This window comes from Thunnus thynnus, chromosome 8, assembly GCF_963924715.1.
Source record: "Thunnus thynnus chromosome 8, fThuThy2.1, whole genome shotgun sequence".
Lineage (NCBI taxonomy): Eukaryota > Metazoa > Chordata > Actinopteri > Scombriformes > Scombridae > Thunnus > Thunnus thynnus.
In genome coordinates, this window is record NC_089524.1 from 28,020,512 (window position 1) to 28,047,416 (window position 26,905).

Genomic DNA, 26,905 nt, shown 5'->3' on the forward strand with positions numbered 1-26,905 from the left:
TATTTGTGATTCTGCTTAAATATCAAAGTATATATTTTACGAAGACCAGTTTTAAATTCTATAAGAGTATAGTTATGATAAGCAAACAAATTATGAATGTGGTTTTAACTGTTACCAAATTCAACAACTCTTTACCTTTTCTATCTCTTTTCTTACTGTTTTCTACAGTCTTACTGTGTGCTGTCTAGTTTCTCTTCCTGCTGTCATTTTCTTCTTCAGACCTCATCAGTATTGCTAGTGAGTTTATAGGAATAGTTCAACATTTTTAAAAATACTCTGCTGAGAGTTTCATGTGAAGATTTATATCACTCTCATGTCTAAAAGTATGAAGCTACATTCAGGAGACATTTATTTTAGCTTAGCTTATCTTCGCATAAAAACTGGAAGCTACCTAGCATGAGAAGAAATAATCCTGTACATTACTCCCTACAAAACCATAACTTCTGTTTTTTACACTTTGGTTTTTGTACTAAACAAACAAGATATAACATGTTAATTATTGCGTTTAAAGGTGCTGTTATAGTTTGGTTTTTTGGGGTTTTTTTTTTTTACCTTTGGACAGCACCAGACTAACTGTTTCCAGTCTTTATCCTAAACTAAGCTATTGTCTCCTGGCTGTGGCTTCATATCTCGGCAAGAAAGTAAATAGGTGTGCAGGTGGATAGGGCAGAGAGACAATCATAGTGGATAGTTTCAGGGACATTAAATGGGAGCAAGTGACAACATTAACATAGTAACACTTAATCATGTGTGCCTTTTTTGTCATTTACAACCCAACGAGCTACTGTCAGAAATTAAATGTAAATCAGTGAAAAAAACAACTGCACAAGAACATTTCTCAGACCTAGCTATGTGGCTAGCTGGACACCTTTGTGCAAAAAATAACATTTGTCATATAGCAGTTTATTTCACACTCTTAAGCACTGTTGTATGCTTTATTTAATTCCATTAAACTGTGTCAAAGACACAATCACTATATACAGTATAATGCTACAGACAGTTTAGAGCTTTAGCTACACTAACATGAGGTAGAACAAGACTGATAGTAGAGTTCAGTCCATGAGAGGTGATTAACACAACAGCAAAGGAACAGGTCTACTGTAGCTTTGAAAGCCTTGAGCTCATGGGTGAGTGCTGTCCATTAGGTCAAAGGATTAGCTAGGGTTAATGGAGTCGGAGCAAACAGGATATACTGCACCACCGTAACTTTTACAGCTTAGAACCTCACATGGACTGTATTTTCTACAATCACACCAGGTTTTAAAAATGATTCAATGGTCAACAAAGTACTTCATTAGTTAGTTTTTGTTGAATATTGTGCAGTTCTCTATGTCACCTCTGTTGTAATGATAGTACTCTTACCCAACTTATCAAAGCTCTAAAACTCCAGCATATCAGTGTTTTTGTACAGTTTGATTACTTTGTGTTTTTTTGATATTTAAATTAAATTTTTTAATTATTTATTACCAATTCTACATATAGTTTTCAAGCTTATTACAGCCTTTGATTATTTTTAGGGACAAATAATGTTGTGCTGCATTAAACTGAATTGAATTGAAATAACTCAACAACCTAGGTATTTAAACTACCGCATAATCAATTGAAGCAGATGTGGTTTTTCTGTGCTGGCTGATGAGTTAATTGACAACAGATAGCTTGGTATCAGTTACACAATCCGATGTAGTCCCAGTTAGTTGCTCAAACTGAGGTGACCAAAGCAGGTGTGGGGGCGGTTAAATGTCATGACACCGAACATGCAGCATACTGTAGCTCTGCCTCTGAGCCCATGGAGCGTTGAGTCCATGGATGTAGGTTGAGCCCCAAGATAACCCTCTATACGTCAGCTGCAGGGAAGACCTTAAATGCTAATCTTAAGCTTACGTGACAGGAGCTCCCCAGATATTTTTGTACCATTGGAGCTGTGTGAGGTAATCTAACTAGCTTAGAAGCCATGGGGTAAGGCTGGGCAGGAGCCACAAGTGTGGTTATCTGTGCACATATAGGTGAAGAATTGGATTTTTAAAGGTTACCTTGGTGGTAAATGTAGGTTTGGTGTGTGTGCGTGTGTGTGTGTGTGTGTGTGTGCTCCTAGCCGCTTCCACTGTGTGTGTATCTGTTTTAAGTAGCTGAGGCAGTGAAGGATGCAGCACAGCAGCCCTGACATGTTGATTAATGGCTTAATAAGGAGCAGTGTGTCAGTGTCTACATGGCTATCTCCTGCACCACCACAACAATAGCTCTGCACCTGAGGGACAGAGGCTGTCAAACACACTCAGGTACATCCAGCCCTGCATCCCCTGCATGGATAAAGCCTCTGAAACTGGTGCCATGTCAAAACGACATGCTACTTTTCTGACTGGTAAACTTTTGTGTTTTAAGAAAGGTTTGCCACTTTTAGTGCTCAAGTGTCACTGATGTCTAAGTGACAGACATGACACATTTACACTGTACCTTTTCCTGCATCATTTAATGCTGTTACTCACTGTGTGAATTTGCTTAGCGGCGTGTTTACTCACAGCTTCCAAACTTAAGGGGGCAAGCATGGGCATCCATTGGGAAATCCTCCAGTTGCATGGGACATTCTGCCGATATAGTCAGTCTGAAAGAAGAAGGCAAGCATCTAAAGTCAGAAAATAAATGACCGTGTGAGATGAGGCATCATCATCTTCATTATCGTTATGATCACCATTTTCACAAATTAACATATCTGCTTATTATAAATAATTTGTTTCATTTGGGTTGTGTGTGATTTTGTATGGAGTCATTAACCAATGAAAATAATATTCTGTCTTCATTAGTGTGTCTCAGATAGTTGACAGCTGAAGTAAAATGTAATTTTCTAACCACAGAGCAATAACAAACTAAACCACCAGAGGGACCCATGATGATACTCATCTAGAAAGAGTGATGCACTGATGTGTGTAAAAGTGAGCTTGAGAATTATTTGTGAAATCAATTAAGACATATTTTGTGGGGTCAGGCTGCCACCTGCCTGCAGCATGAAATAAAGCACCATTTGCTTTATTGGAAACAAAACATAACACAAAAGAAGTCCTTTAGTAGGTCTAATGTATTAACAGCAGCTGTCCACACAGGCAAGAGGGAACCACACAGCCGTATCTAATGCTGCTCTCTGCTGGCCAGACTTATAATAGTCAGAGCTGCTGTCATCACCATGAAACTGAGTCTGTGCACGCAAACACAAAATGATGCCACCAGACAAAATGAGAGAAAATGTGACAATGAATGAAATGACACTTCATTATTTAATAATAAATAATAATAATTATAAATAAATTTAAATGTCTACTCCACAATATTATAGATAATACTAGGAGGTACTGTTGTTATACTTTACTTGAGTATTTCAATTTTCTGCTACTTCTACTTCTACTCCAGTATAATTCAGAGGGAAATCTTGTACTTTTTGGTCCACTACATTTATCTGACTGTTTCTAAGATTTAACATACTCAACATATGATCATCAAATATTGTTCAAGCCCACAGAACTTTAGTTCTACTGGGGATCCCAAAGTTTCCCATGATACCTACTATGTCAGGCTGAATTTTGGGAAAAATTTGTACAAAATGATGATGTCTAGAATCTCTCTATTTGATGGTACGGTGTAACCACAAAAAAGCTTCAATGAAGACCTGAAACAAGCTTATATATGACACTGTTGGACAGTGTGGATTGTGGAATGAGATCATTTTCAACTAGATGAAATTAAAGAGGAATTAAACTTTATGTTAAGGAGTTTAGCTTCCCAGTAGTATTCATAAAGTAACTAAAATAGTTTTACATGGACAAACTATGACATTAAAAGTTTGCTTCTTTTACATGTGAATGCATCAGTAATGATGATCAAACAATATACAATTATATAAAAATACTTTTGTTACTTTATAGTTTGCTTGTAATAATTATGGACTTAAATTAAAAAAAATTGAATGCAGGATTTTCACTTGTAATGGATTTTTTTTACAGTATGCAATTGCTAATTTTGTTTAAGTAAAGGATCTGAGTCTTCCACCACTGTCAATCCCTCATACTATATTGTCCAAATACAATGAATAAATAAGATTAAAATGGACCACTAGAGTAGGATTTCAGTATATTAAAGGCCATCTGCTGCCTCAGCAGTTTTAGTGAAAATATGCCCCCACACATCAACACACACTAGCCTTGATATGTAAATACTGGGAAAGAGAATAAAAATACTGATGAGTCTGGAATTTATTGCATTATAGTGAATGTGTTATATTACAGAGCACAATATTATACTGTATAATAGTCAAGTCAGTCATTGCTTACTGGCTTATTCAGTGGGTCTCTTGATATGTCAAACATCACCCTCTAGTGGACTTTTATGCAAAGCTTAATTATAGGATTTAAATTGCATTGTGTTTGTATACTACAAACAAAGTGTCTCCCTGCCACTGAGGATGACTAACATCCATAAAGGGACTTCACAGTAAATGAGTAGCACTGAATGGCACTAATTAGTGTAGTCAAATGTATAGGGAACTATCTTCTTAATGAATCATAATGACCAATAAGGACAGTGTGGACTAGCAGATGAATTACCAGCTTAAACCAAAAAAATTGCTGCCATCACCGTTTTTTCACAAAAGTACAGGTTATGTTTTAGATTAGTAAGACTCTATTGTGTATAACAGTAAGAGTCTGTGAAATATACTGCAAGGCATGCACTGCTTGGATGGAAACTCTGTCTTTCCTCTGAGAGTTATTTTCATGGTACAGTAGCTAGGGCACTGCACACTACTTGTTCTGTGAACAGCCAATGTAGGGGAGTAATGCATGCATAAAATGTTTCTCTAATAACCTTGTTCCCAGAACACAGACGCATTAACGGGCCATTGTGAACCCATTTCTAATGGCTTGTAGTGTTAGCAAATGTACTGTAGATTTGTAGCAATTTTAAAGTCGACGGATCAATAGTCATTTTTGACATGCATCCACGTCCATTTCCTCTAACTTCCTTTGTTAATATTTGATTTGGAGGATTTATTTTCCTGATAAGACGATGACACAGCAATGTCAGGATGTAAATGAAATGTTTCTATATAAGCTATAATTTCTCCTTCTACAGTGTGGACTTTAATGCATTACAAAGCTCTAAATCTCAAAATGGACTTATAATTCATTCTAAACACTAATATCTAATGGATTAGTGAAAATAAATCACTTGTCAACTGTTAGGTGACCTTTTGGTAATAGAACTGCAACCAAGATGTACTTTATGTTTATCCATAGCAGCTCATATAATTATACATCATTCCACCAGTCAAATCATGGCTACAGTATGTTAAATGGGGACAGGGACTGAATGTTAGAGCAGTAATAAGCAGAATAGGTCATGCTGTTTTTCTGTCAAAGTAAAGGCTTCTGTGATGTGGCGACATGGTTAATGGTGGGGGATCACAGTGTGAGGAGGAGGAGGAGGAGGAGGAGGAGGACACAAACCCTCCATTTTCTGAAAACACCCAATTCCCCGTGTCAGAGTGCTGGGTCAAAGCAAACATTATGCTTTCAAGATCCTCTGACCTACAGTATACAGTGCGAGAACAACATGAGTTTAGATGACGCATCAATGCACCACTGAGACATGTAGTATACAATGTGTGTGTGTGTGTGTGGGCTGTACTAGTGCAGCAGGGGTCTTAAAATCCATTACTAAAGAAGTATTACAGGCTGACGGCTGTTTTAGTCATCTCTCCAGCTCTAATTGGATTACACAACATTTCTAAATCACACTAGTCAGCTCTTATGATTCATCTTTTTAGTTGTGAGACTGATTGGAAAATAAATGTTTATCCTGGTCCAAAGCAGGATGAACGGTTAAGCTCGGGGGAGTTTACCTCATGGTATAGAGAAGAGTCCCGTCATCTTTCAGCCGCAGTAGCTTGTTAGGTGTAGTCATATTATGAGCGATGGATTTCTTCCCATTGAGGAAGAAGGTGTCGGGAGTCCAGATGTTACTGGCCAGAAGATTATTCAGGGGAAGCATCTCCATTGGGCCTTTAAAGCAAAGTCTTTCATCTTTCCAACTTTGACGAAAGAACACATCAATAGTGTATTCCTATAGAGACAAATAACACAATAAACACAACACAAATTAATTGTTTTTTGACCGATAAATATATGAAGTATAATGTGATATGAGGTAATGATACAAGAGGTATCTGAACACATTATGATTATATTCAATACTATATATCCACAGTATGTTACAAATGAGTCTCCACCTTCCACATGTGACACACTGCTGATGTCAAAAAAGATTTTTTTGTTGTTAGTGGTAGAAAATATTCCAGATGATATATGATACATTTGCACCGAATGTGGGTGTAATTTGAAGCTGTTTTCAATTCATTAAGTGAAGTTAGAACATCATTTTACATCCTTTTTTTTTATCATAACTGCATTGTGGTTGAAAGAGTCATTACATAATTATTTTTAATGTATTCAGAATATTTCAACGATTTTTAGAACTTTCAAATAATTATTGGTACAGATAGGGTTGTATTATGTAAAACCTTTAATAAAATATTTCAAATGACTGTAAAACTGTAAATATAAAATAATAAAACGGTTTTCTTACCATTTCAGTGTCAGAGACTGGACCAAAGCTTGTGACAAAGATGTTGGTTTTGATCTCTGTCACCTTTTCTGTAACAATAGATAGAACACCGTGAGCCTTTACAATACATTACTATGTTGATTAGTCCATGCATTATTATTCAGAACATCTATTCTAAATACTGTATGAAGGCCTAATGCAGGTTTTATGCTTCCTGTGACATTACAGAAACTAAATGTGGATTAAAAGACAAATGTGTGTCCTGAACTTGGCACCACCACAAGCTGTTATAGTATATCCAGCATCAGATTCATTGGAAACTTTTAATTCTTTGGTGAAGGTTGACAGGTGATGACAGTTCCACAGATGTTGGCTGGGAGTTTTTCAATACATTAAAACTTGCTGATAGGTAATAAAGGCTGAGGATTGCATAGTCGTGTCAGTTAAGAACCTGATCAATGAAACTGTGTCTCCGTCTGTCACATTTACCACAATGCAACCTCCATGCTCAGATTTTAATGCTCCAACTGATGCAACTGTTCATGAAATATTATACAGCATACAGTGGAAGCTGGACAAAACAAATTACCACTTAGCAATGTGAAAAAGTGAATAAGTGAAATGGCTGATAGGAGTGCCGCCAATGACTGGATGTATAGACCACTGCCTGTTTGAGAGGATTAGATGAAATATCCCACATATGCAGCAAACAATCACTTCTGGTCAAGCATTTAAGTTTAAGTAACTTTCAACATTTGTATTTAAACAAAGTTGCAGCTTGAAATCAAACTTCTGCACAGTGTCAATCCTTATATCTTTTTAATTAAAGCTGCTATGAGTAGGATTTGAAAAGTTAAGTAAGTCCTCTGAAATAAATGATAAAATGTTGTTGGTTTTGTCATAATTACTATGGCCACTAGAGGGCTTTGTCACACAAATGTAAATATATGCAGTTATGGGACGCTTGCTGAAACGACTAATCTGATGTTTTTGTTGTGAAGATGTCTTGAATAGTTCTGACTTTGGCCACTCCTAGTGATGGTATCAAAAGAGAAATTGTTGCATTTTCAAGTGCATCAACAAAGAACAGAAACTTCTTTAAAAGGAAAGGCTCTTGATGCCCCAAAACCAGATTTTCTCAATAACATGCAGTACATACTGGAACTTTTTATGGGCTTTAAAAAGACATGGGTAAATAAAACTCCTGCCTCTAGTCAGCAGAGCTATTTATAACTTAATGTTATAATTATACATATGTTGGAGGCTATTTAGAATGAGTCCCGGTTGAATATAAATGTATTTTGCATTCACTGGCACACTCCAGACACATGCAGCATGAACAGCCTTGACACCCTGAAGCTATGAGAGTAGCTCAGAGCCCCACGGGACAAACATCTGCAGCAGGACCAGTGCAATACAGACAGACGGTGTGAACAGCACACTGCTAACCTTAAGGTACAGAATTTGCACTTTTAATAGGGGCAAAGTTCATGATTCTAAACACTGTATTGTTTCATAAAAATATTACACAACTAATATTACAGAGCAGCGGAAAAACAGGTTTTCTTTGTATCAACCAGATTCAGCATCTTTAAACCACGGCTTCATTCCTCCTTCATAATTAGAACCGAAAAGTTCTCGTCCACTTTGGCCACACAGCTACTGAGAACAATGGAGCTGCTATTCAATGAAAAGAACAATGCTTTTCTCAAGGTCATACATAGCATACTATGCGCTTCAGCATGTGTTCATAGTACCATTAAATCATACTTAGAGGAGGTCTAGACAGCTGATCATGTCTCTTTGTCACCGACTTGATGAAGGTTTCGTGAATATAAACACATTCTCTCTGTGTGGAATGAGTGGGAGACAGATGTTGCAGTGCAGAGTGTTGTTCTCTGTGTGGACTGAGGGGCTGTAATCTTTCAGGCTGAGCTATCGATACAGAGGCTGAACACATTTTTCTTTTTATCTACAGTATATCTAAAGCAGAGTTTTCTGTATTAGTTATATAGTGCAAATAAGAACACTTGGAGATTTTATATAAGGCCATAATCTGTTCTCACCCAGCATACGTGTGACTGTATTAATTACTAAAATGGCAGAGGTGTTGAAGTTTATATATTCAACGGCCGTACCTCCCAGTCCGGGGCGGAGTCTGTTGTCATAACCGTCCAGCAGTCCATCCAGGATGCGTGTGAATATGGTAATATTGTCATTTAACTCTGCCTCTTTGGGAGTTCCAGTTACATCCTGGGAGAGGCTGTAAACAAGAGTGTTTTCAAATAATGTCAAACAGAGAAACACAGAAAAAATGAGGGATAACCTAAGATAACCTGACTTATATTCAAAAAAGTTATTTCAAAATAAAATGTCAATCATTAAAGCAACTATGACAAAAGCATTGTACATTTATGTAGCATGTGGTGAGTATGTTGTCCTGACACAGTTACAGGAGTCAGTTCCTTACCTCAGACGGCAGGTGATGCTCACAAGCAAGACACAGACCCACAGACGTCTCATTGCAAAGCTGTAGCACATTCCATCGCCCATTCCTGAAACAAGACATGCTCACTCTTTTAAAACTGCATTAACTGCTGTTTTTTTCACCAACTAAGTTGACTGGCTGTTTACATCTGGAAATAAAGCAGTATTTGAAATGAAATTTAATTTTGTGATGATTTGTTGCAGGCTTTAATTAGCTCCCTTCTCTGAGCAGTTCCTATTGCAGAAACTAAATCATAAATAGTAAATCACATACTGTATTTGTCATCATATCAAGGTACATTAAAGGAGCCTAATGAAATCAGCTGTTGTTGCAGGCATTAATTGGCAGCTAATTTACCATCACATCATGCTTTTGAGTGTAAGGTGATCACTAAACCGTTATAAGATGCACAAATGTTCACCATCACCGATGTCACAGAAGCAAATGCACACAAACGTGCTGACAGTATCACAAAGCCTGATGCAGCAATCTCCATGTACTCACATGTGTACTACATATACTGTTTAGTTCTTATCTGCCTTTCAAAACACAGTAAAACAACACAGGGCAAAATGTGTGTAACCTGCAGATGTTGACTGATGTCTAAATAAGTCAACAAAAGGCTGAAAAACAGCTAAGTTCTCCTCTCTCTTCATACTTGCAAACAGTGCTTCCTTTCTTTGTTGGACCCCCTCCTATAGCCCACCCATCTCCCTTCAGCAAGAGGCTCTCTTCAGTTTCACTAATGAAGGTTTGGTCTCTATAAGTTGATGACTCCTGACAGGACACAGGCTGAGATATATTTTCCATCACTGGATATCCAGTTCAAGCTATAGTGTGAAATACATCTACCTGTATACATCTACCCGTCCGGTGTCCACAAGCACAACTGTAATCCCGCAATCGTGTCTGCACCGCAGCTGGACTCTTCACACACAGTAAATCCCCTCAGTGATGCTGTGACTGAACGCACCCTACACTGCATCCCCAATTCATTCACGACTCACTCCTGCACTTTGCATCCCAACACAAGCCGAAAGGGAAAGTAGGAATACCTCTCTTCCTCCGGCTTTCATCACAAGTGTACAGTATCCCAGTGCAGGTCGTTTCCAGCAGCAGCAGCAGCAGCAGTAGCAGCAGTACACTACTGTAGCCTGCTCTCCTACAATGCCCACACGTCCCACTACATCTCCTACTGTACACTGGCCTGTAACAACGCTCTGCTGCACAGGCGCTGAGCCGCAGTTGCCAAAGCTTACCACACAGGACGATGCGCAGTCAAACTTCTCCCAGCTCCGTAGATCCTATCTTCACACGCAGATTGCACTGTTTAGTATCTGGCATCAATTGTGGGGGACGTCACCTCCGTCCGCGCGCAATAATTGCATATTGGAAAGAGAATGAGAAGAGAAAGAGAGAGAGAGAGAGAGAGAGAGAGGGAGAGAGAAAAAATATATATAAAAATGTGGAGTAATTTCACTGTCAGCGAGGTTTATTTCGCCCCAGAGCGTTTAAAAGGTTGGCAGCGAAAAAATAAAGGCTTCCCAACACTTCTGCTGACTGACCATCCTTTAGTTTGGTCTCTGAGGAGAATGCAAGCACACAGCAAGCCTCGCAAAAAAAATCCAATACTGTATCCAAAAAGGCGAAGCAGCTACAATGCAAATAGAAGCTGGTGCGAATTTTTTTTTTTAAAAAAAAGTGCGGCCGTGCGAGCAAGCCAGTAAAGCGGGAGGATATATGGCCAGTGGAGGAGAGATGCTGTACTGAGATGGGGAGACAGAGAGGGGAGGGGTTGATGAAGAGAAAGAGAGAAGGAAACGAAGGAGAGGATAAAGTACTCTACAAATACAACCATAACAGGGATCTCTACAACAGTACCTGCTTAAAAACGTCGATAACCTTCTAATTATACTTAACAAACTATAGCAAAATATCATATACTTCACTATAGGACCCAACATACTGGTTTTCCCAGTTTGGTGTGGAAGAACTTGCACAGAGCCTAGAACCCTAGACCCCCTAGAACCCTAATATTAACCCTAATATTATAGTGACTGGGTGTGAGCAAATCCCTGCAGCCAGGTTTCAAAATCTTGTGGAAAGCCATTGCAGAGGAGTGGAGGCTGTATGTAACAATCACATTTAGGCGTCCACATACTTGTGGCATTTTAGTGTATTATGGAAAAAATGCAGTCAAGTACCAAGTATGAGTAATACAGCAACAACCTAGTATTATAGAGACACTTATAGGACTGATATAATTAGTTTAGCAGCGTTTAAATGTTACATCATAACATGATCACCAAAATATAAAGTGAGGATGTTAGACTGTACATAGGAGACAGCTAGGTGCTCTATAACTAATTACTTTAAATAGACTTCATCCATTTTTTCATTGTTGATAGTGCAGTCTATTGTAGGTCTGACTTAAATGGGGCACAAACCTGAAAAAGAGTCCTGATTTTTTGGTTAATGGTCCAGATTGCAGGAGGAGACAATATCACACAGGTCTGCCAGCAGCACAAATATAAGTCTATATTTCATCATTCTGCTTCAATTTCCACAAGGATTCGGGTCAACTCACATCCAGCTGAGTCAGTTATGAAGTTGGAGTTCTTTCAAATTTCAAAAGATGGTTGTTTATGAAACTGTGGCACCTTTATAAATTTAGACTCAAGGTGAAAGCCCTTTTGCACTTCTGTTTCCTCACAGCATACATTAAAACTTCAGAGATATATCTCCAGCAGGGACATGTTGAAGAAGTGGGAGTCAGTCAAAGTCTGTGCTGTATTGATACAGAAAATAATTCCTTCCTTCTTTTCTGTATTTACAGGAATGCTGTTGATGGGAACAAAAAGCTGTACGCTATCTACGACACAAGGTAAGAATCACTCTCCAAATGTAGTTTTCTTGAGGAGAGGAACAAAGGAAAACGTTATGTAAGAGGTAGTAGAGGTTTAATTCTAAAATGTAACAGAAGACCAGTGTCGATCTCTTAAATAAATAGAAGGAGAAATGTGTTGGGAAGAGTCCAGTTCAGGCACACTCTCATTCCCTGCAGTAATATTGAACTTCTGCCTCGATGCCAAATACTGAAGCAAACAGGAAAAAGAGAGAAAACACTCTAATGAAATTCTTACAGGAACAACTTGAATTGAGTGACACAAAAGTATTTCAGACCAGATCCAAAAATTCTTTCTCACTCAAGATCCCAGAATAAATCAGATTTTGGGCACTAAATGGGAGACTTGCGTGGGCCCAAATGATGTTTTTATACCCAAATGAGCCTCAATCTAGAGTTCTAAAATAGGTATTATACAGTTATCCTTCCAACACCCCATTCTCTATCTACCATCTTTGTCCTTTTTCCAAAACCTGAAACCATGAGACAGACTGAAATTTGCCAAAGAAAACAAGTACTTTTTCTGAAAGTGAGTTCAAAGCGAGCTTAATTTTGCCAAACAGCAGCTGCTATGGCCACAAGTGACATTTACAGTATGATGATAAATGATAAAACTTGGTGTAACAGTAGCACTAAGCAGTAGCTGGTAGACAAGAGTAATAAAGACTGCAGACTGTCTCAGTAATGTCACTTATAAAAGCATTATCTACTCTAGTTGGCTCAAGTTTTATAACATTAGCCTCCATAATTGCTGGTCATACCAGACCAAGCAATGAAACCCCCAAGTGTATTGACTTAAGTTACGGTATGTGTTGTATTGCCACTGTAAACAACTTTTCATTTGTAAAACGAAGAATCTGTTATTTTCTTAAGGTAGGTACTCTTGCTTTTTTTTAGCAGTATTTTTTCTGTAGACTACAGTATTATTTATGTCCATCATATGTCTGTCACACATTCTAGCCAGATTGATGCAATTTAACACTCCAATTCAGTCATATTTACAACTTGGATGTTGGCATTAACACCATTTGCAAGTCTGGAAGTGGTAATCACATTTACTCTGGTATGAAAGCAGCATTAGGGTTCCTACAGTATATAATGAAAAAACACAAACATGAAACATTCATATGTCCCATTAGGATGATAAAAGTGATAGACTCAGTCTACAAAAGCCCACTTTTTGTAACACCAGAGTAGGATTTGAGCAACTCAAAAGGGGGCATTTAAGGTAACTACAGGGGCACAAGCACATTTGGGACGATCAGAGAGATTTCTGGGCTGCTTAAGTCCTCCTCTGGTTTGAAAATAAAGCAAAAATGAAACACAGCAGTGTCCCGTAAACATGCACACACAGAGTAGAACTACTGTAAAGGTTTCAAAAACGGGCTTCAGCCCCCCCGCCTCCCCCCACCCTTTAGCACGCCACTGCCTCTCAACATAATTGAACTCCAGGTCCAGCTGAGACTCTCAATTCAGGACAACCACTTAACTAAGCTTGTATATGCAGGCTGTCACGTGGCCCTTTATCATTACCAGAGCAGCCTGGCGCACACAGACAAGAAGACGCATTTTCCAAACTCAAAGTTAGCAATGAGCAGGCTCTGTGAGGGGTTATTCTGAACCCGGCATGGGCGACAACATACAGCCTACCTACGCAATCACTTGGACGGCGGACCTGTGGATTTATGTCGTTACAGAGGCCACTAGCGCTTTAAGGGACATGTAACAAACATTTTTGGTAGTGTCTGAACCTGCTAACCGGAGGATGGAGATGCGGAGCAGCCTCCTGCAGCGATGAGCACATCTGACATGCAAGCAAGTGCGCCTCTGCTCCATGAAGCATGATAACGCAGGCTGCGCCAGAGGCACACACACAATGTGGAAGAAGTCTCACCTGATTTAGCGGAGCTCGGTGGGAGTGTGAGCACCGTGGCTTCTCCTTAGTCATTAGTTTAGCGCTGGACAGCCCACATCCGTCCATCCATCCTCCCAGACACCACACAAGGGATGTGGGGATCCCAGAAAACAGGGCTCTTTGACTTTCTTTCATTGCCGCTGGTCGTGGCAGTGATGTGCTGTGCCCAGAGGTGAGAGTCTGGGGGTTTAAACCCGACACAAGTCTGGGTATGGGTTTTCAAAAAGAGTTACCTTCCTTGTTGTCTTTTCTCTTTCAGCGTCAACGAACCGGGAAACATGTCTTTTGTCAAAGAGACTGTGGATAAACTGTTGAAGGGATATGATATTCGTCTTCGGCCGGACTTTGGAGGTATGACTGGGGTTCCTCATTTGGTGTTTCACCTTAGTTTTATTGCACTGAATTAGTGTCGTCAATAGTTAACTTTATTTTGTGTATTTGAAGGTCCACCGGTTGCTGTTGGCATGAGTATAGACGTGGCGAGTATAGACATGGTGTCAGAAGTCAACATGGTAAGTTGTAAATCCTCAATCGTGTTTTGAGTCATTTGTAGTTTTGTTAACTTATATGAACTGGTTTTACCATTATTTACCAGGACATTCCTTATAAAGGGTTTATAAGTTGTAACATATGGCTTGACTACTAATGAGTCAATAACCATTTATTAATGCTTTATTGGTCAGTTATAAGTCATTATTAAGATTCAGTTTTGGGTTCCCAGTTTTGAAAAAATCCCTTTAGCTGGTGTTCATTTGGTAAAATGCATTTTGTAAATGTTGGTAGCCCATTAATAAATCACTTTCTCATAAAAACCATCTTGTCAGCAGTTATATATGGTAGCTAGTCATTTACAATAATCCATCCAGTCTGCAGTTGTAAATCTTAATAAGTTGTTAATAAATGAGTTTTGCTCCTGATGCTCTGCAGACTTTTTTGCCAGAGGGTCCATTGGGGCTATAGATAACTTTACAACCCCAAAGCTGTTGTTAATGGTTAATAACTGATGTATAAAGCATTGGTAAGATATTTATTAATCACTAATAAACATCAGTAGTTATCATTTATAACTACTTAAAATTGTGCCTTGTTAGAAAGTGCAACCAAAAGGAGTAAACACCAGCTAAAATCTATTTAAATCAGAACCTGGCAACCCAGTACTGTTCTTGGAAATGGCTTATAAATATTAAGCAATAGTAAATGATGTATTAATTATTAATAAAGCCACTAGTTATTACTTTTAAAGCCTTTATAAAGGGTGACTTATTAGAAAGAGGTACCAAATCCAGAACTAAAGTAAATTGCAACACATACTACAAGATCCTGAATTGCTCCAGTTGTGAAGTCTTGTAGTATGTAAACAGACACGAACTGTTTATAGAGTCTCTCCTGAATCCTCTAGAGCAGTTTGGTCATCTGCTGAGTCAGATTATGGCTAGTTGTATAGTTTTACATCCTGGTTCACTGGCTGTGTGACTCTAGCAGTGATGCCCTAATAGTCCTGTTAGAAGATAAGGTCAGTAAGTTCTGCTGCCATGACTTCTCCTTTCAAACCTAAAAAAAACAAGCAAGACCACTAATGTGTGTGTGTGTGTGTGTGTGTGTGTGTGTGTGTGTGTGTGTGTGTGTGTGTGTGTGTGTGTGTTGGAGTTGGTACACCATGGGCTCTACAGTTTAATGCCTGTATGCCATATATCATTGGTCTGAACTGCTGACAGAGCTTGATGCCTGATCTCATGCTACCAAGTGGAAATAGCCTCTGACATGCTGTCCTGACAAGTGTGTGTGTGATGAAATGTACCCGTGGTGCATTTTAATGCATCTCCACGCAGCAGCAGAGTGTGGCTCGGTGGGAACCACAGACAAACCATCCACTCGCTTCCAGTGACAATTGAGATTCATATTTTGTAAATGAGTTTGATGGTTAAGGTAACCATTGTTTGTCATGTTAAACAGTGTGGTTGTATTAAGAGAATACAGCTCACACTTATTTTGCTGTTAGAGATAATGGTATCAGGTATTTGTGTGCGACCAGAGTGTACTTCCATGAGTAAAAAATGGATTTGATTTGTAATATCACAAAAGAAATACAATAATTGTCTCTCTTTATGGGAGGAATACAGTCTAACTTCACTTTTCCAATAGTAAACATGAGTAATGTCCCCACTTAATACAACAAACACCAGTTATTGTGGGCATAAGTTCAAATTGGACTATTTAACTCGGACTATTTTAATATAAGCTTTTGACTGAGTAAAAAAAGAAACACACACAGTATTTTCTCATTAGCTTTGAAAATCTATATCCAGTTAACTACATTTCAGCACTTAATGGACCAAATGTAATTTTCATATTAGAGACCACACCCGCTTTTAACTTGAGAGTGAAAGCATTTGGCCTCCTCAGTGGCGATGGTATCAGACTAAATGTTTCAGTGGCTCAGGCATGCAGATGGGACAGAGGAAACACATCTCCTCCTCAGGCTAGAGGACTCGGACACATCTAGAAAATAAACACTCCCAGCGGCACACGAGCATGTGCTAAAAATTCATTGGCTCGGGATACAAATGATCAGGAGCTGATCGCATCCTGCCCATGAGGCATTAACACAGAGAGTCAGTTTTGCCAGATATCCAAAAATATCCACACCATGAAGAAATATACCAAATATTATTCACACAAAATCAAACAGGATTAGTGATTGCTAGTCAGACTGACTTGGGAGGCAAAGGGACCTCACGTTTCTGAGTTGTGGGAACGTATCTGTGGTCCTGAACAACAACATTGTTTTGCTCCTCTCTGTTCTGTCGGTTTCCCCTCCAGATGGCTTTGACATTTGTAACTTCTTCTCACATTTTGTTCAGTAGAGCATCTCAAGGCTGCCGGTGAAGCTGTGTGTTTATGGAGAATCCTCCTCACACTCTGGGAATAAAGAATAACCTGCACAATACATATTATATTATAAAACACTTGCAATACCTCACATTTATATCAACTCTTTGCACATTGCAGAATATACAGTGGTGTTCTGTGACTATAGAGGTATGTTATTTTGGGAAGATACACTGAAATCACTACAATTTCCATATATTGATTGTATTTGTGCAGACTGCTGAAGTAAATTTACAGCCGCCCAGACGAGTGTTTGATTCAGTTTTATAGTAGGTCAGCTGCTGTGAAGCTGGAAATGACTTGGAATTTCTCCTTAATCATATCGGGCTTTCTGCCCACTGTTTAAGTGAGGCTTGCACACAAACCAATCTATCAATGAACATACCAATAGTCCTGGTCATTGCAACAGCACATCTATTTCCTAAATTAGGAAATAGCCTGTTAATAGTTATAAATAGTTCAGTGGCAGTAAACAGTAGCCTATAATGTACTGGTTATGGTGTTCTAGGTGTTGACTCTGGGTATTAAGTCAGTAAGGTTAATAGTGACACTGTTTGACTGGAATCAAACCTGAGTAAAAGTTAGTTTGAGTAATGTTTGTTGTTGCACCTGATGACTTTTGTCCAACATGTATATAATCCATCATAAACCTTGAATGCAATTATGCGCATGAAATATTTCTTCATTTTCAAATAGTCCTGGTTATTCTTAAAAAGAAGAAGTGCAGCAGTACATCTATATTTCAAGCTAATGAGAGATTATAAGGGTTAATTGAGCGTACAAACGAATTTGCGTTGTTAAGCACTGGAAATTTGCTCGCTATCCTCTTTCACAAATTAACAATTACTTAGAAGTAATGAAAATTAGGTTTGTTAAGAAGAGATGAGCAGGACATAATTAAAAATCTCTGGGCTATAGTGGTAGGCTCCTTTCAAAGTGACATTTGTGAGACCATTATTCACCTCTAGCAGGTACCTAGTCATGGTTGGAGCCTTGGATTGGTTTGAATTTCTGGAGATGATGACCTGATTTCCTCTGATTTACTGCACCTGTAGCAGCTTTAGCTAATAACTGTAGTTTTTCCTCTTTATTACACTCTTAAAAGATTACTTCTCGGCCTCCTGTGTCCCTTTATGATATTTCAGTTATTGCCTTCTCTGTCAAGCCTTGTTCCTAATGCCCTTTGAGTTGTTCTCATAACAATTTAATAAACTTAAGTTTTAAAGTGTAGCCTCACAAAGCCATTCTATATCTCGTGAGCTCAGTTTTCATCACAAGATTCAAAATATCTAGTGAGAATCAGTTGAGCCCAGAAGATACATCTCTGAGCAGTGTTGAGATGACTCAAAACCCTTGTGAACAACCACTTAAGCTAAATGTTCCGTTCACATTACATGTTCCAAAACAAAGCATGATTCTGCCTCTGCTTGGCATATTTTTCTCCCTTCGATTTATACAGAAACTGATTGTAGTGAATAGTTGCTGGTGGAAATTTAACATTTCCAGAACTGCTGCCATGACTTTACGGTGTAAAAACCTGAAGCAAACACTAATGACAGCCCAGTTAGCGGTGTGTCCAGTGTCCAATCAGATCACAGGAGGGTTCATATTGATGTCTGAGTGAAGATGAGACCTGTCACTCATCTATTGCACAGCTTGATTGAAGATACATCTGTTCTGAGCAAAAGCTTGAGCCTTCCCGGACCACACTGAGAAAAAAACACTCAAAAGAACCAAAAAACCCCAAAAATATACCCCTAGTTAAACTAATCATATGTCAAGTGTTTTGTCTCACCTTTGAAATGCCAGAGCTGCTGATTGGTTGCTTTTATATATGTGATTCTGCGTGCACATGCATGATTGCGTGTGTGTTATTAGCGGTAACTTTTTAATCTGTTAATAGGATCAGTGCGTACATTTAGTAAATCTCTGTCGGTTGTTGGTGCTGAGTTAAGAATTATGCTGTAAGAGAATAAGGAGTGGGACACAGACAGATTAGATCTGCAATGCAGTGCATGTCTGTCTCTTTTCATATGCTTCAACAAGGAAGACTTTCTGTCTTCACGTCTCTCTGAATTATCTTGAGTCAAATCGCACTTTTCTTATCAAGCTGTGACGATTGAGTGACGATTAGTGTTTCTTGTGTCATAGTCATTATTACACTGGACCCTCTTTTACTTTGAAATATGATGTTATCAGTGGATTTCTGTGGTTAGTTTGTCGTCAACACTCTCATAACAATGCCAGTAAAACTTAATCTAACAGTGGTTTGTCAAGGAAAAGGTGTTTGTTAAAAAAATGTGTATAAGGCAGCAAAAAATGACAAAACAAAGAAATCATGATTAACAGATGTGTCATTAGTGTGTGTGTGTGTGTGTGTGTGTGTGTGTGTGTGTGTGTGTGTGTGTGTGCTCTGTGGCGCTGGCCCAGACCCAAGAAATGATGCACAAGGAGGAAGACCTGTAATTGTGGTCTGTGCTGCAGTGCAGGTTGTGAATTGGGGAGAAGAGGGGCAGAAAACAGAAAACTTGGCCCAAGATCAAGTTCATCTGCCTGACATTTAGAAATAGCTGCGTGCTTTTCGACATGATACACAGCTCTGTTCCACATATCTTACTCTGAGCAGGACTATCCTTTACTTAGCTCAAGTTTTTTTCCCCACTGGGAATTGTTTGACATTACTGAAAGTAGTTTTAGAACAAAACTCGAGGCATTTTTAAGGAGGAAGTAACTTCCAAAGTGACTCCCTAAACCCCTCCAGTCTGTTGCTTTAGGTTTTAGACTTAAGAGCCGTACATAAGGAGCTTCAGCCTGTTAAAAATGTTTAATTAAATTTCTCATATCTCAACTTTGACCCCCCTGAATGAATAAGAAAGTGTAGAGTTTAAGTTTTACTTTGTGTGGAACTGAAGGAGCCATAAAATAGTTTAATGATCTATTCCTGAAAAAATCAAATATGGATTTTCAACAGACTGATTTTAAGTGACGCAACAGCCACTTGAAGTTTAATATCTAACATGCAGGATGTAGAGCTGTTTTGATCTTCATATAGCTAACATGCACATTTATTTACACTAATAATTAGAGATGCACCAGTATTGATACTGATATCAGATATCAGCCTGATACTGACTCAAACAGCTGGATGGAGTATCGGTGACAATGGGCCGATCTGGTATCAGATACCATTATTTTAATAAACAACAATTCAGTAAATTTATATCTACGTATTTATCTGTTACATTTTGTTCTACAAAGATAGGAAAGAAATGTTTAAGTCAAGCCTGATGTTGTCTTGCACATGAAAGAATGATCCCAGTGTCCTTCACACACTGAATCATACAGCTTATTAATCAAACACTGGTTATAGATCAGTACTCGGTATCGGCTGATACCCAAAGCCCAGGTATCAGTATCAAGACTAAAAAAGTTGGATCGGTGCATCCCTACTAATAATAAATCCTCAGTGATAAATCATGATTTACATGACTGTGATGACTGCTCAGTTATAGTCCTTGTACAGACCAAAGCAGAACTTGCTCTCTCTCCCTCAGAGAAGTGGAGAGCATTAAGGTGTTGGCGGCGTGCTTTCAAACAGCCAGAGTCACACAAGGTATTGGCCCATTATAGCCTGTGTGGGCGAGCTGCAGAGCTTGTTGTCTAGGAGATGAGATTATTAATATATTTCTGACTTTACTTGCTCCTCTCCTTTATTTTTAGTTTGCAAATTTGGAATGTTTTATGTCCTTTTCTATTGTCTTGTTATTTTAATAATCCTAGTCAGTCACTCTAAGGACAAAATGTAGTATTTTGTGTATCTATGATGAATAGTTCCCAGTAGTGAAACCCACTAGAGTTGCTATACTGTACGTTGCAGAGCAGCACCTGTCCAGGCACATAAAGCACTTTAAGCTTTAAAGCAGATCCTCCCAGCAGTGTTGTTACACATTTATTCAGTAGACACAGTATGAGTTAGCTGGAAGAATACATCATGTGCTAAAACAGCCATCCAATTTGACACTATAACATCATCCACCTTGTACCCGAAAAAAACGTCACCCCTAAAAAACTCAAACTACAGATGTTCTCCCAGATTTATATTGAAGGGTTTAGTTGATAAGTCAGCCACCCAACACATCAAACAGCCTCAGGCTCCAGCTACTTACAAGAAAAACTCAGCTAGAAATACTAGTGTAGTCCTCTATATACAACGTGCTGACATGCAATACTGCACTTACTGAAGTGTTATACAATAGAGGGATGTGACTCTACAGCAATATAACCTCTGTGTGCAGCACAGATTTATTCTACTTTAACAGGATGCTTAAAATAAAAATGGAACTTCAAGAGCTTTTATTGAGCTGATACACCTGATTCCAGGTGAGGCTAATTGTGGCTGAAGAACTTTTGATATTAGGGAATGTTATGAGTGCCTCAGGTAAGCTGAGATGACCCCTGCAACTGGCTTACAGTAGAGGGCAACAATATGTTTGAACCATCTCATTATACTCTACAGTATATATACAAAATATAAACCTTGCACACCAGCCTCATTATACATCTAACTGCCTGATAAGCTTGATGGTTTCACATACTGGTTAGCTAAAACAACAGAGCACAACACACAATGACAGGTTCCTTCACTCAGGTGTAATCTTTGACTGTAAAACCATATTTTAAAGCTGCAATAATCAATATTTTTTGTGAATGATATCAGAGAATGATACCTGGACTCTGCAGTTCCCCTCAGCTCCATGGTTCCTTTTAGCATCTTTCAGCTCATTGTTTTGGTTTAATGGCCCACAACTTACTTACTGTTTTGGTTCTGCTTTCATTAGTATTGTGGAGATCTCAGCTGCCAAATATTTCCTTCAGGATTTGGTGGAGAACAAACCAGAGCTGAAAGGAGAGGGAATATTGGACTTCATAACGTAGCCAGAAACGCAACATCAGTGGGATGATATTGTTGCTCTGCATCTGCTGGATGAGTAAATGAGCAATTGTTTGCTAATAGGTTCACCATAACATCTTTAAAAGGTGATAATATGTTTATATCTTGTTGCGCTGCTTCAAAGTAGCCAAAAAAAGTCAATCAATGCAGTTAAGGATCCCTCGGACTAGTGTCATTATTTGCCCCTGCTGATCATCTTCTTCAGCCAAACCATCATTATATCAGTGCTACATATTACATTGCTAATTAACAAGCTACACTGTGTAAACTTAAATAAATCTGATCAAAATATTGGATTGCAAAATAGTATTACTTCTTCAAGTTTCATTATTTTCCACCAAATTCACAGAACCCCTTCAACCAGAGTGAAGACAGATATTTAGAGATAAATTGTGAGTTTAGTCTTGGTTAATGTTTTTAGTTTCCTCGGTTATTGATATATTGTAGACGTATCTTAAGATGCTCCATTATGGCTTCAGGCTTTTAATGTACTGTATCTACAAATGCACTATAAATACTTCATCAAGCTGCTTAATGTGTGGTTATTCTTAAAGGATGGGGAACTGCTAAGCATCTAAACTGACACAAGTCATCTAATATTGTTTGGTTCATCCATAGAAGCGATGTTTATTTTTGTCCATTTTTCATGGAGTAGTTGTCAAATACTACCTTTATATGTTGTTTTCCCCTCAACAATCACTGTGGGATCAAAGAGATATATTCTCTTTCAGCTTGTCAGATCCATCATCATATTTAGAAGATTGTTATTAAGTTTGTCACAGAATCTGTGATGGTTGTATAGAGAATAATTTCTGATTGAACAATTCTCAAAATCAAAAAGAAAAAAAAAGTTTTCTCTTGAACCCCCCCATCCCCCACCATACATAAACGCCTCCCCCTGTACCATTGCTCTCAAGAGATAATAGTATTTATAAGAAGCCTGTTTTTAAGATGATGAAAGGGATGAAATCATTTCATGAAAGGCTTGTAAAATGCTGCGTGGGAGGATGCAGAGACTGAAATTATTAAACGCATGGTTTGTAAAACATGTATAGTACACTTTTGAATCCTACTGGGAACACTTAGCTGTCTTATGAAATGATGAAAAGCCCCCCTCTTGCGCAGGGCAAGCATCTCTGAGTGCTATTCCTGTATTCCCAGCAGATATCCTGGTGTTAAGTTGACGTAGACGATGTTTGACTGGCACACAGTAACCATGTCTGAGTATGAGACTGTGAACCATACGAGCCGAAGATGACACGACAGTCTCATCCTCCCACTGGGCCTCATTTACTCAGTGGTGCTGAGAACAAACCCCTTTCTGTCTCTTGTGGTCTACATATCTGACAACAAAAACACTACCCTTTACCTTCAGTGTGCCTAAACACTAAGCAGAGCAAAGAGTATCTACAAGTATTATTAAAGTGTTTTTGTTAGTCAGGCGATTCACAGTATGATGACAATGTTTTGAAATCTTCTGTAGGATGCTCTTTGAAAGCTTCTGGTTATCAGATATAGCTATTGATAATGTAATTGAGAAATGAGTGATTATTACACACAGTCATTCTCTATACAGACTCATTTTCAATAGGGCTGGGCCATAAATCAATATTATCATTAATGACTTTCAGTGGAATCATATTCATGTTTTACAAAACTTTGTAGCAAAATGTAACTACAAAGTAAAGCATGGCATTAGCTTTGCATTAACTGATTGGCTTCAGCTGTTTCATTGCCTCATAATCAGTGACTCATTCAGCAGCTGATTAGTCACAGCCAATCATATTCATGCAGGTCATTTCATTATACTGATCTCAGCCATTTCACCTTTCAACTATTATATCATATATTATATTATGACTACTGCATTGAGAATTGATTTTGAATGTTCAAATAAGATGTAGGCTCACTAAAATATATTCTATATCACAGGTTAAGGAGTGTTGAAGCTGTTCTGGCCCAAATCTTTACTAAGACACTTTATGTTTGGTTTTCTTTTAATTTCATTTCATTTTGTAGGGATATTTCCTCTGTTATAACATTAATATTTTCTTCAAATACTACCCATGTACATATTCGGTCTAAATAAATAAATAGTCTGTCGTCATTCCAGTCTGCTGCAGCCAAAGACTGGAACAATCTGCAAAAAATGCTAAAACTGGACAATTTTATCCCCATGTCAGCTTGCAAGGACTGTATTATGGACATTTTCACTGATACATGCAGCTGTTTCCCATCCCACTAATATTCCCTAACCCTTGTCTGTCTGCTGTTTAGTGTTATGTATATTCTTACTGTCCTGCTGCCTGTTTGTCTGTTTGTCTTACTGCTTGTATGCAACTCTTGTTCTGTTGTTGTATTGCCTGATGCTGTTGTCTGCTAGCTACCTGCCTGATGCTTGTGTGCTAGACTGCATGTCATTTATGTAATGCTTGTTGTGATTGTATGTAAGTAGTGGGTGTGTTGGAAGTGTTTGGATGTGTACTGCTGTCTTTTTAAATTTTGACTTTTCTTTTTAGCCCCTACCCCCGTCCCTCAAAAGGCTTTGCCTTTTGCCAGGCTGTCATTGTAAATAAGAATTTGTTCTTAAGGACTTGCCTGGTTAAATAAAGGTTAAATAGAATAAAAATAAACATTAAAATTATAGAAAGCTAAATGTGTAACAACAGTGCAACAATCTTATAAAATGAAACAGTTTTCCATTTTTGTTGGAAAAGTTACCTAAACAATAACTTTAATAAGTGCTTATTATTATTCTGTTGATTTGACCAAACAGTTAGTCAACTAATTGTTTCAGCTCTTTTTCAAGGCTTTTAAACATTTTAAAAAAATTATGGAGCATGAGAACAAACAAGTGTGACAGACTTTACCTTCAAAAATACAAAACACGTCAAAACACAAAATGTACTGGTGTTGCAGAAAGTTCACTTGCTTGCTTTAAGATAAGATAAGATATACTTTATGTCCCCGAGGGGAAATTTGTCTTGGGCTCAAGTGTTGTTTTTCTATATGCAGCAGTACTGCATACAGAAAAATACAGGGAACATACAGTATAGATACATAATCTCCATATGTACATGACTGAACACATTCACAATGCACTATTGTACCCTAGTACATAAAGTAAATGCTGTGTGATAGAAAGACCAGCTGTTCTTACAATGATGATGAGGTGAGCTGCTTTTGCTTAAATCAGGAGGCTGTTTCAAATATTTTTGAATTATTATGTGTAATCCGAAGCTTTCTGAGCAGCCAAAACAATACTATTGGACAAGAGCTGGCAACACTGACCCCTGAGGGTGTCTCCCTGTACACAAAGTGAAAACCCTCAGTGGGGAATAAGCTGAGGCCTAGAATAGATCCCTGTGGGACATGCGCAGGGTGTTGGGAGCAGGAGGGCGTACTGTACAGTGTGTACAGTGGGTGCTCAGCTAAGCTTTGTTTCTAAGAAGCTAAAGCAATGTCTAAGGCAGCGGAGGACAGCAGCTGAAGTGGGATCTGAAGAACTGAAACGGACTAAAATAGTTGTGTTCCAGACATGGAGTGAGAGGGTTGGTATTGTAGATGGGCTCCTTCTCTGTAGTATAAGAGCTGTTGTGTAAAGCTGATTCACCCATCCCACACCTCTGCTGTATGTGGGAGAGAACGTAATGAGGGCATCTTGTCTTCACAGGGGTGAAAGAGAATTGGGAGGGTGAAGGCATCTCTAAAGAGACTCTTTAAAAAAAAAACAACACAGCCAAACCTCCAGCCAGGGATTTTCTGGAAACTTACCAACATTACTTACTACAAAACCTACATTTCATCTCACAGCTTCAAAAATATCTATCCTCCTTTGTTTAGATGCAGATTTTGGAGAAATGTGATCAGGAGTATGATTCATTTTATTTTCGTCGGTAAGCAAAATGCTCCGTGACAAAAAGGACTGACAAAAACTTAGTGACAGTAGAAAACCCACACAGGCACAGAAACTAGAAGCAACTTTTTAACCAAGGGTAAGAATAAATACAGCTTCTGATAGTTCATGCACACTGAATTATTCATAGGATTCAATATTATATTATATTTTACTGTCAGTCAAATCACCTTGTGTAAGTCATTCCAAACAGAAAACAAGCCTACAGTTTGTCAGCCACGCATGATGCAGCTGCCCCTTTGCACCAGCTGTGTTGTTTACAGAGTAATGAAAGAATCAACAAAAATAATGCATTTCTTTACGTCGTCAAAATCAGGTCAGCAGTTTCCAAGGTGAGGAAGCCAAACACCGACGTATTAGTTCAGCGTTGACAGAAGAAGATATTGATTTTAAATATCCAAAGGAAATCTAGACAGTTTGAACAATTTATTATGAGTACGCCATTGTAGCGGAGGATTGAAATGTCGGCATTTTCAGCATATTTCCCGAGACCTGCTTATTTATTTAAGAGAACATTAGTCAGCAGAACAAAGCCAAGTGAGCAAGTAAAGAGCTCCATTAAAGGTCTGGAAAAGCTTTTGTGTTTGATGGATCCACTGAATGAATGCCTAATAAATTATTGACAGCCTTATGTCATAGCATGTATGGTTGGTAATATGTAATCATGTCTATCTATCTATCTATCTATCTATCTATCTATCTATCTATCTATCTATCTATCTATCTATCTATTTATCTATCTATCTATTTATCTATATATCTATATATCTATCTACTTGAGGTATGCAGGGGAGTTTTGGCATGCTGAAAAAGTGGTCAGTCACTGAGCTGAAACATAGCATTGATGCTGTGCCGACAGAAATGGAAATCTATAGTCTGAGGCCTAGTGCCAATCTTGTGCCCAGAATGGCTGAGAAGGGTTTCTCATCGAGGCAGGTCTTGAAATATGGTCGCCCAGGGCAGACTGATGAGAACCAGAGTTGTTTGACAATTCTATAAATAAAAATATCACTTTTGTTACAAACAAAAATCCATCCCAAGCTTTAGGCTGTAGACATGCAGAGCTGAACTTGATAACCTTGTAAGAAAGGCAAGTCTGGTTTCAGGCAGACAAACAGTGTTGGCTACGTTGGAGTGAAGAAAGTACAAATATCTGAAACAAAAAGGCATTATTTATATTGTATCTACTGTACCATATACATAGTATCTCTGCTCTTGATTTTGATGATGCTCTT

The 26,905-nt window shown here is 38.4% G+C and overlaps 2 protein-coding genes across 5 annotated transcripts in view; one reads left to right on the forward strand and one right to left on the reverse strand.

The window, feature by feature from the left end:
* gabra5 (gamma-aminobutyric acid type A receptor subunit alpha5) overlaps positions 1-11,907 on the reverse strand; it is a 28,414-nt gene extending 16,507 nt beyond the window's left edge. The window contains exons 1-6 of one of the 2 annotated variants that reach the window (XM_067597752.1): positions 10,354-11,907; positions 9,077-9,161; positions 8,745-8,869; positions 6,628-6,695; positions 5,885-6,105; positions 2,517-2,599 (exon numbers count right to left, since the gene is read on the reverse strand). In XM_067597752.1, the coding sequence (XP_067453853.1) occupies positions 2,517-2,599; positions 5,885-6,105; positions 6,628-6,695; positions 8,745-8,869; positions 9,077-9,159 (580 nt within the window). In that variant the 5' untranslated portion in view covers positions 9,160-9,161; positions 10,354-11,907. Of the gene's footprint in view, positions 1-2,516; positions 2,600-5,884; positions 6,106-6,627; positions 6,696-8,744; positions 8,870-9,076; positions 9,162-10,149; positions 10,281-10,353 lie in introns of those variants that run through there. The other variant, XM_067597753.1, reaches the window with a different exon arrangement.
* Positions 1-26,905, forward strand: part of gabrb3 (gamma-aminobutyric acid type A receptor subunit beta3) — a 55,399-nt gene that overhangs the window by 13,458 nt on the left and 15,036 nt on the right. The window contains exons 3-5 of one of the 3 annotated variants that reach the window (XM_067597749.1): positions 11,931-11,978; positions 14,174-14,265; positions 14,359-14,426. In XM_067597749.1, coding sequence (XP_067453850.1) covers positions 11,931-11,978; positions 14,174-14,265; positions 14,359-14,426 — 208 coding nt within the window. The other 2 variants (XM_067597750.1, XM_067597751.1) reach the window with 2 other exon arrangements.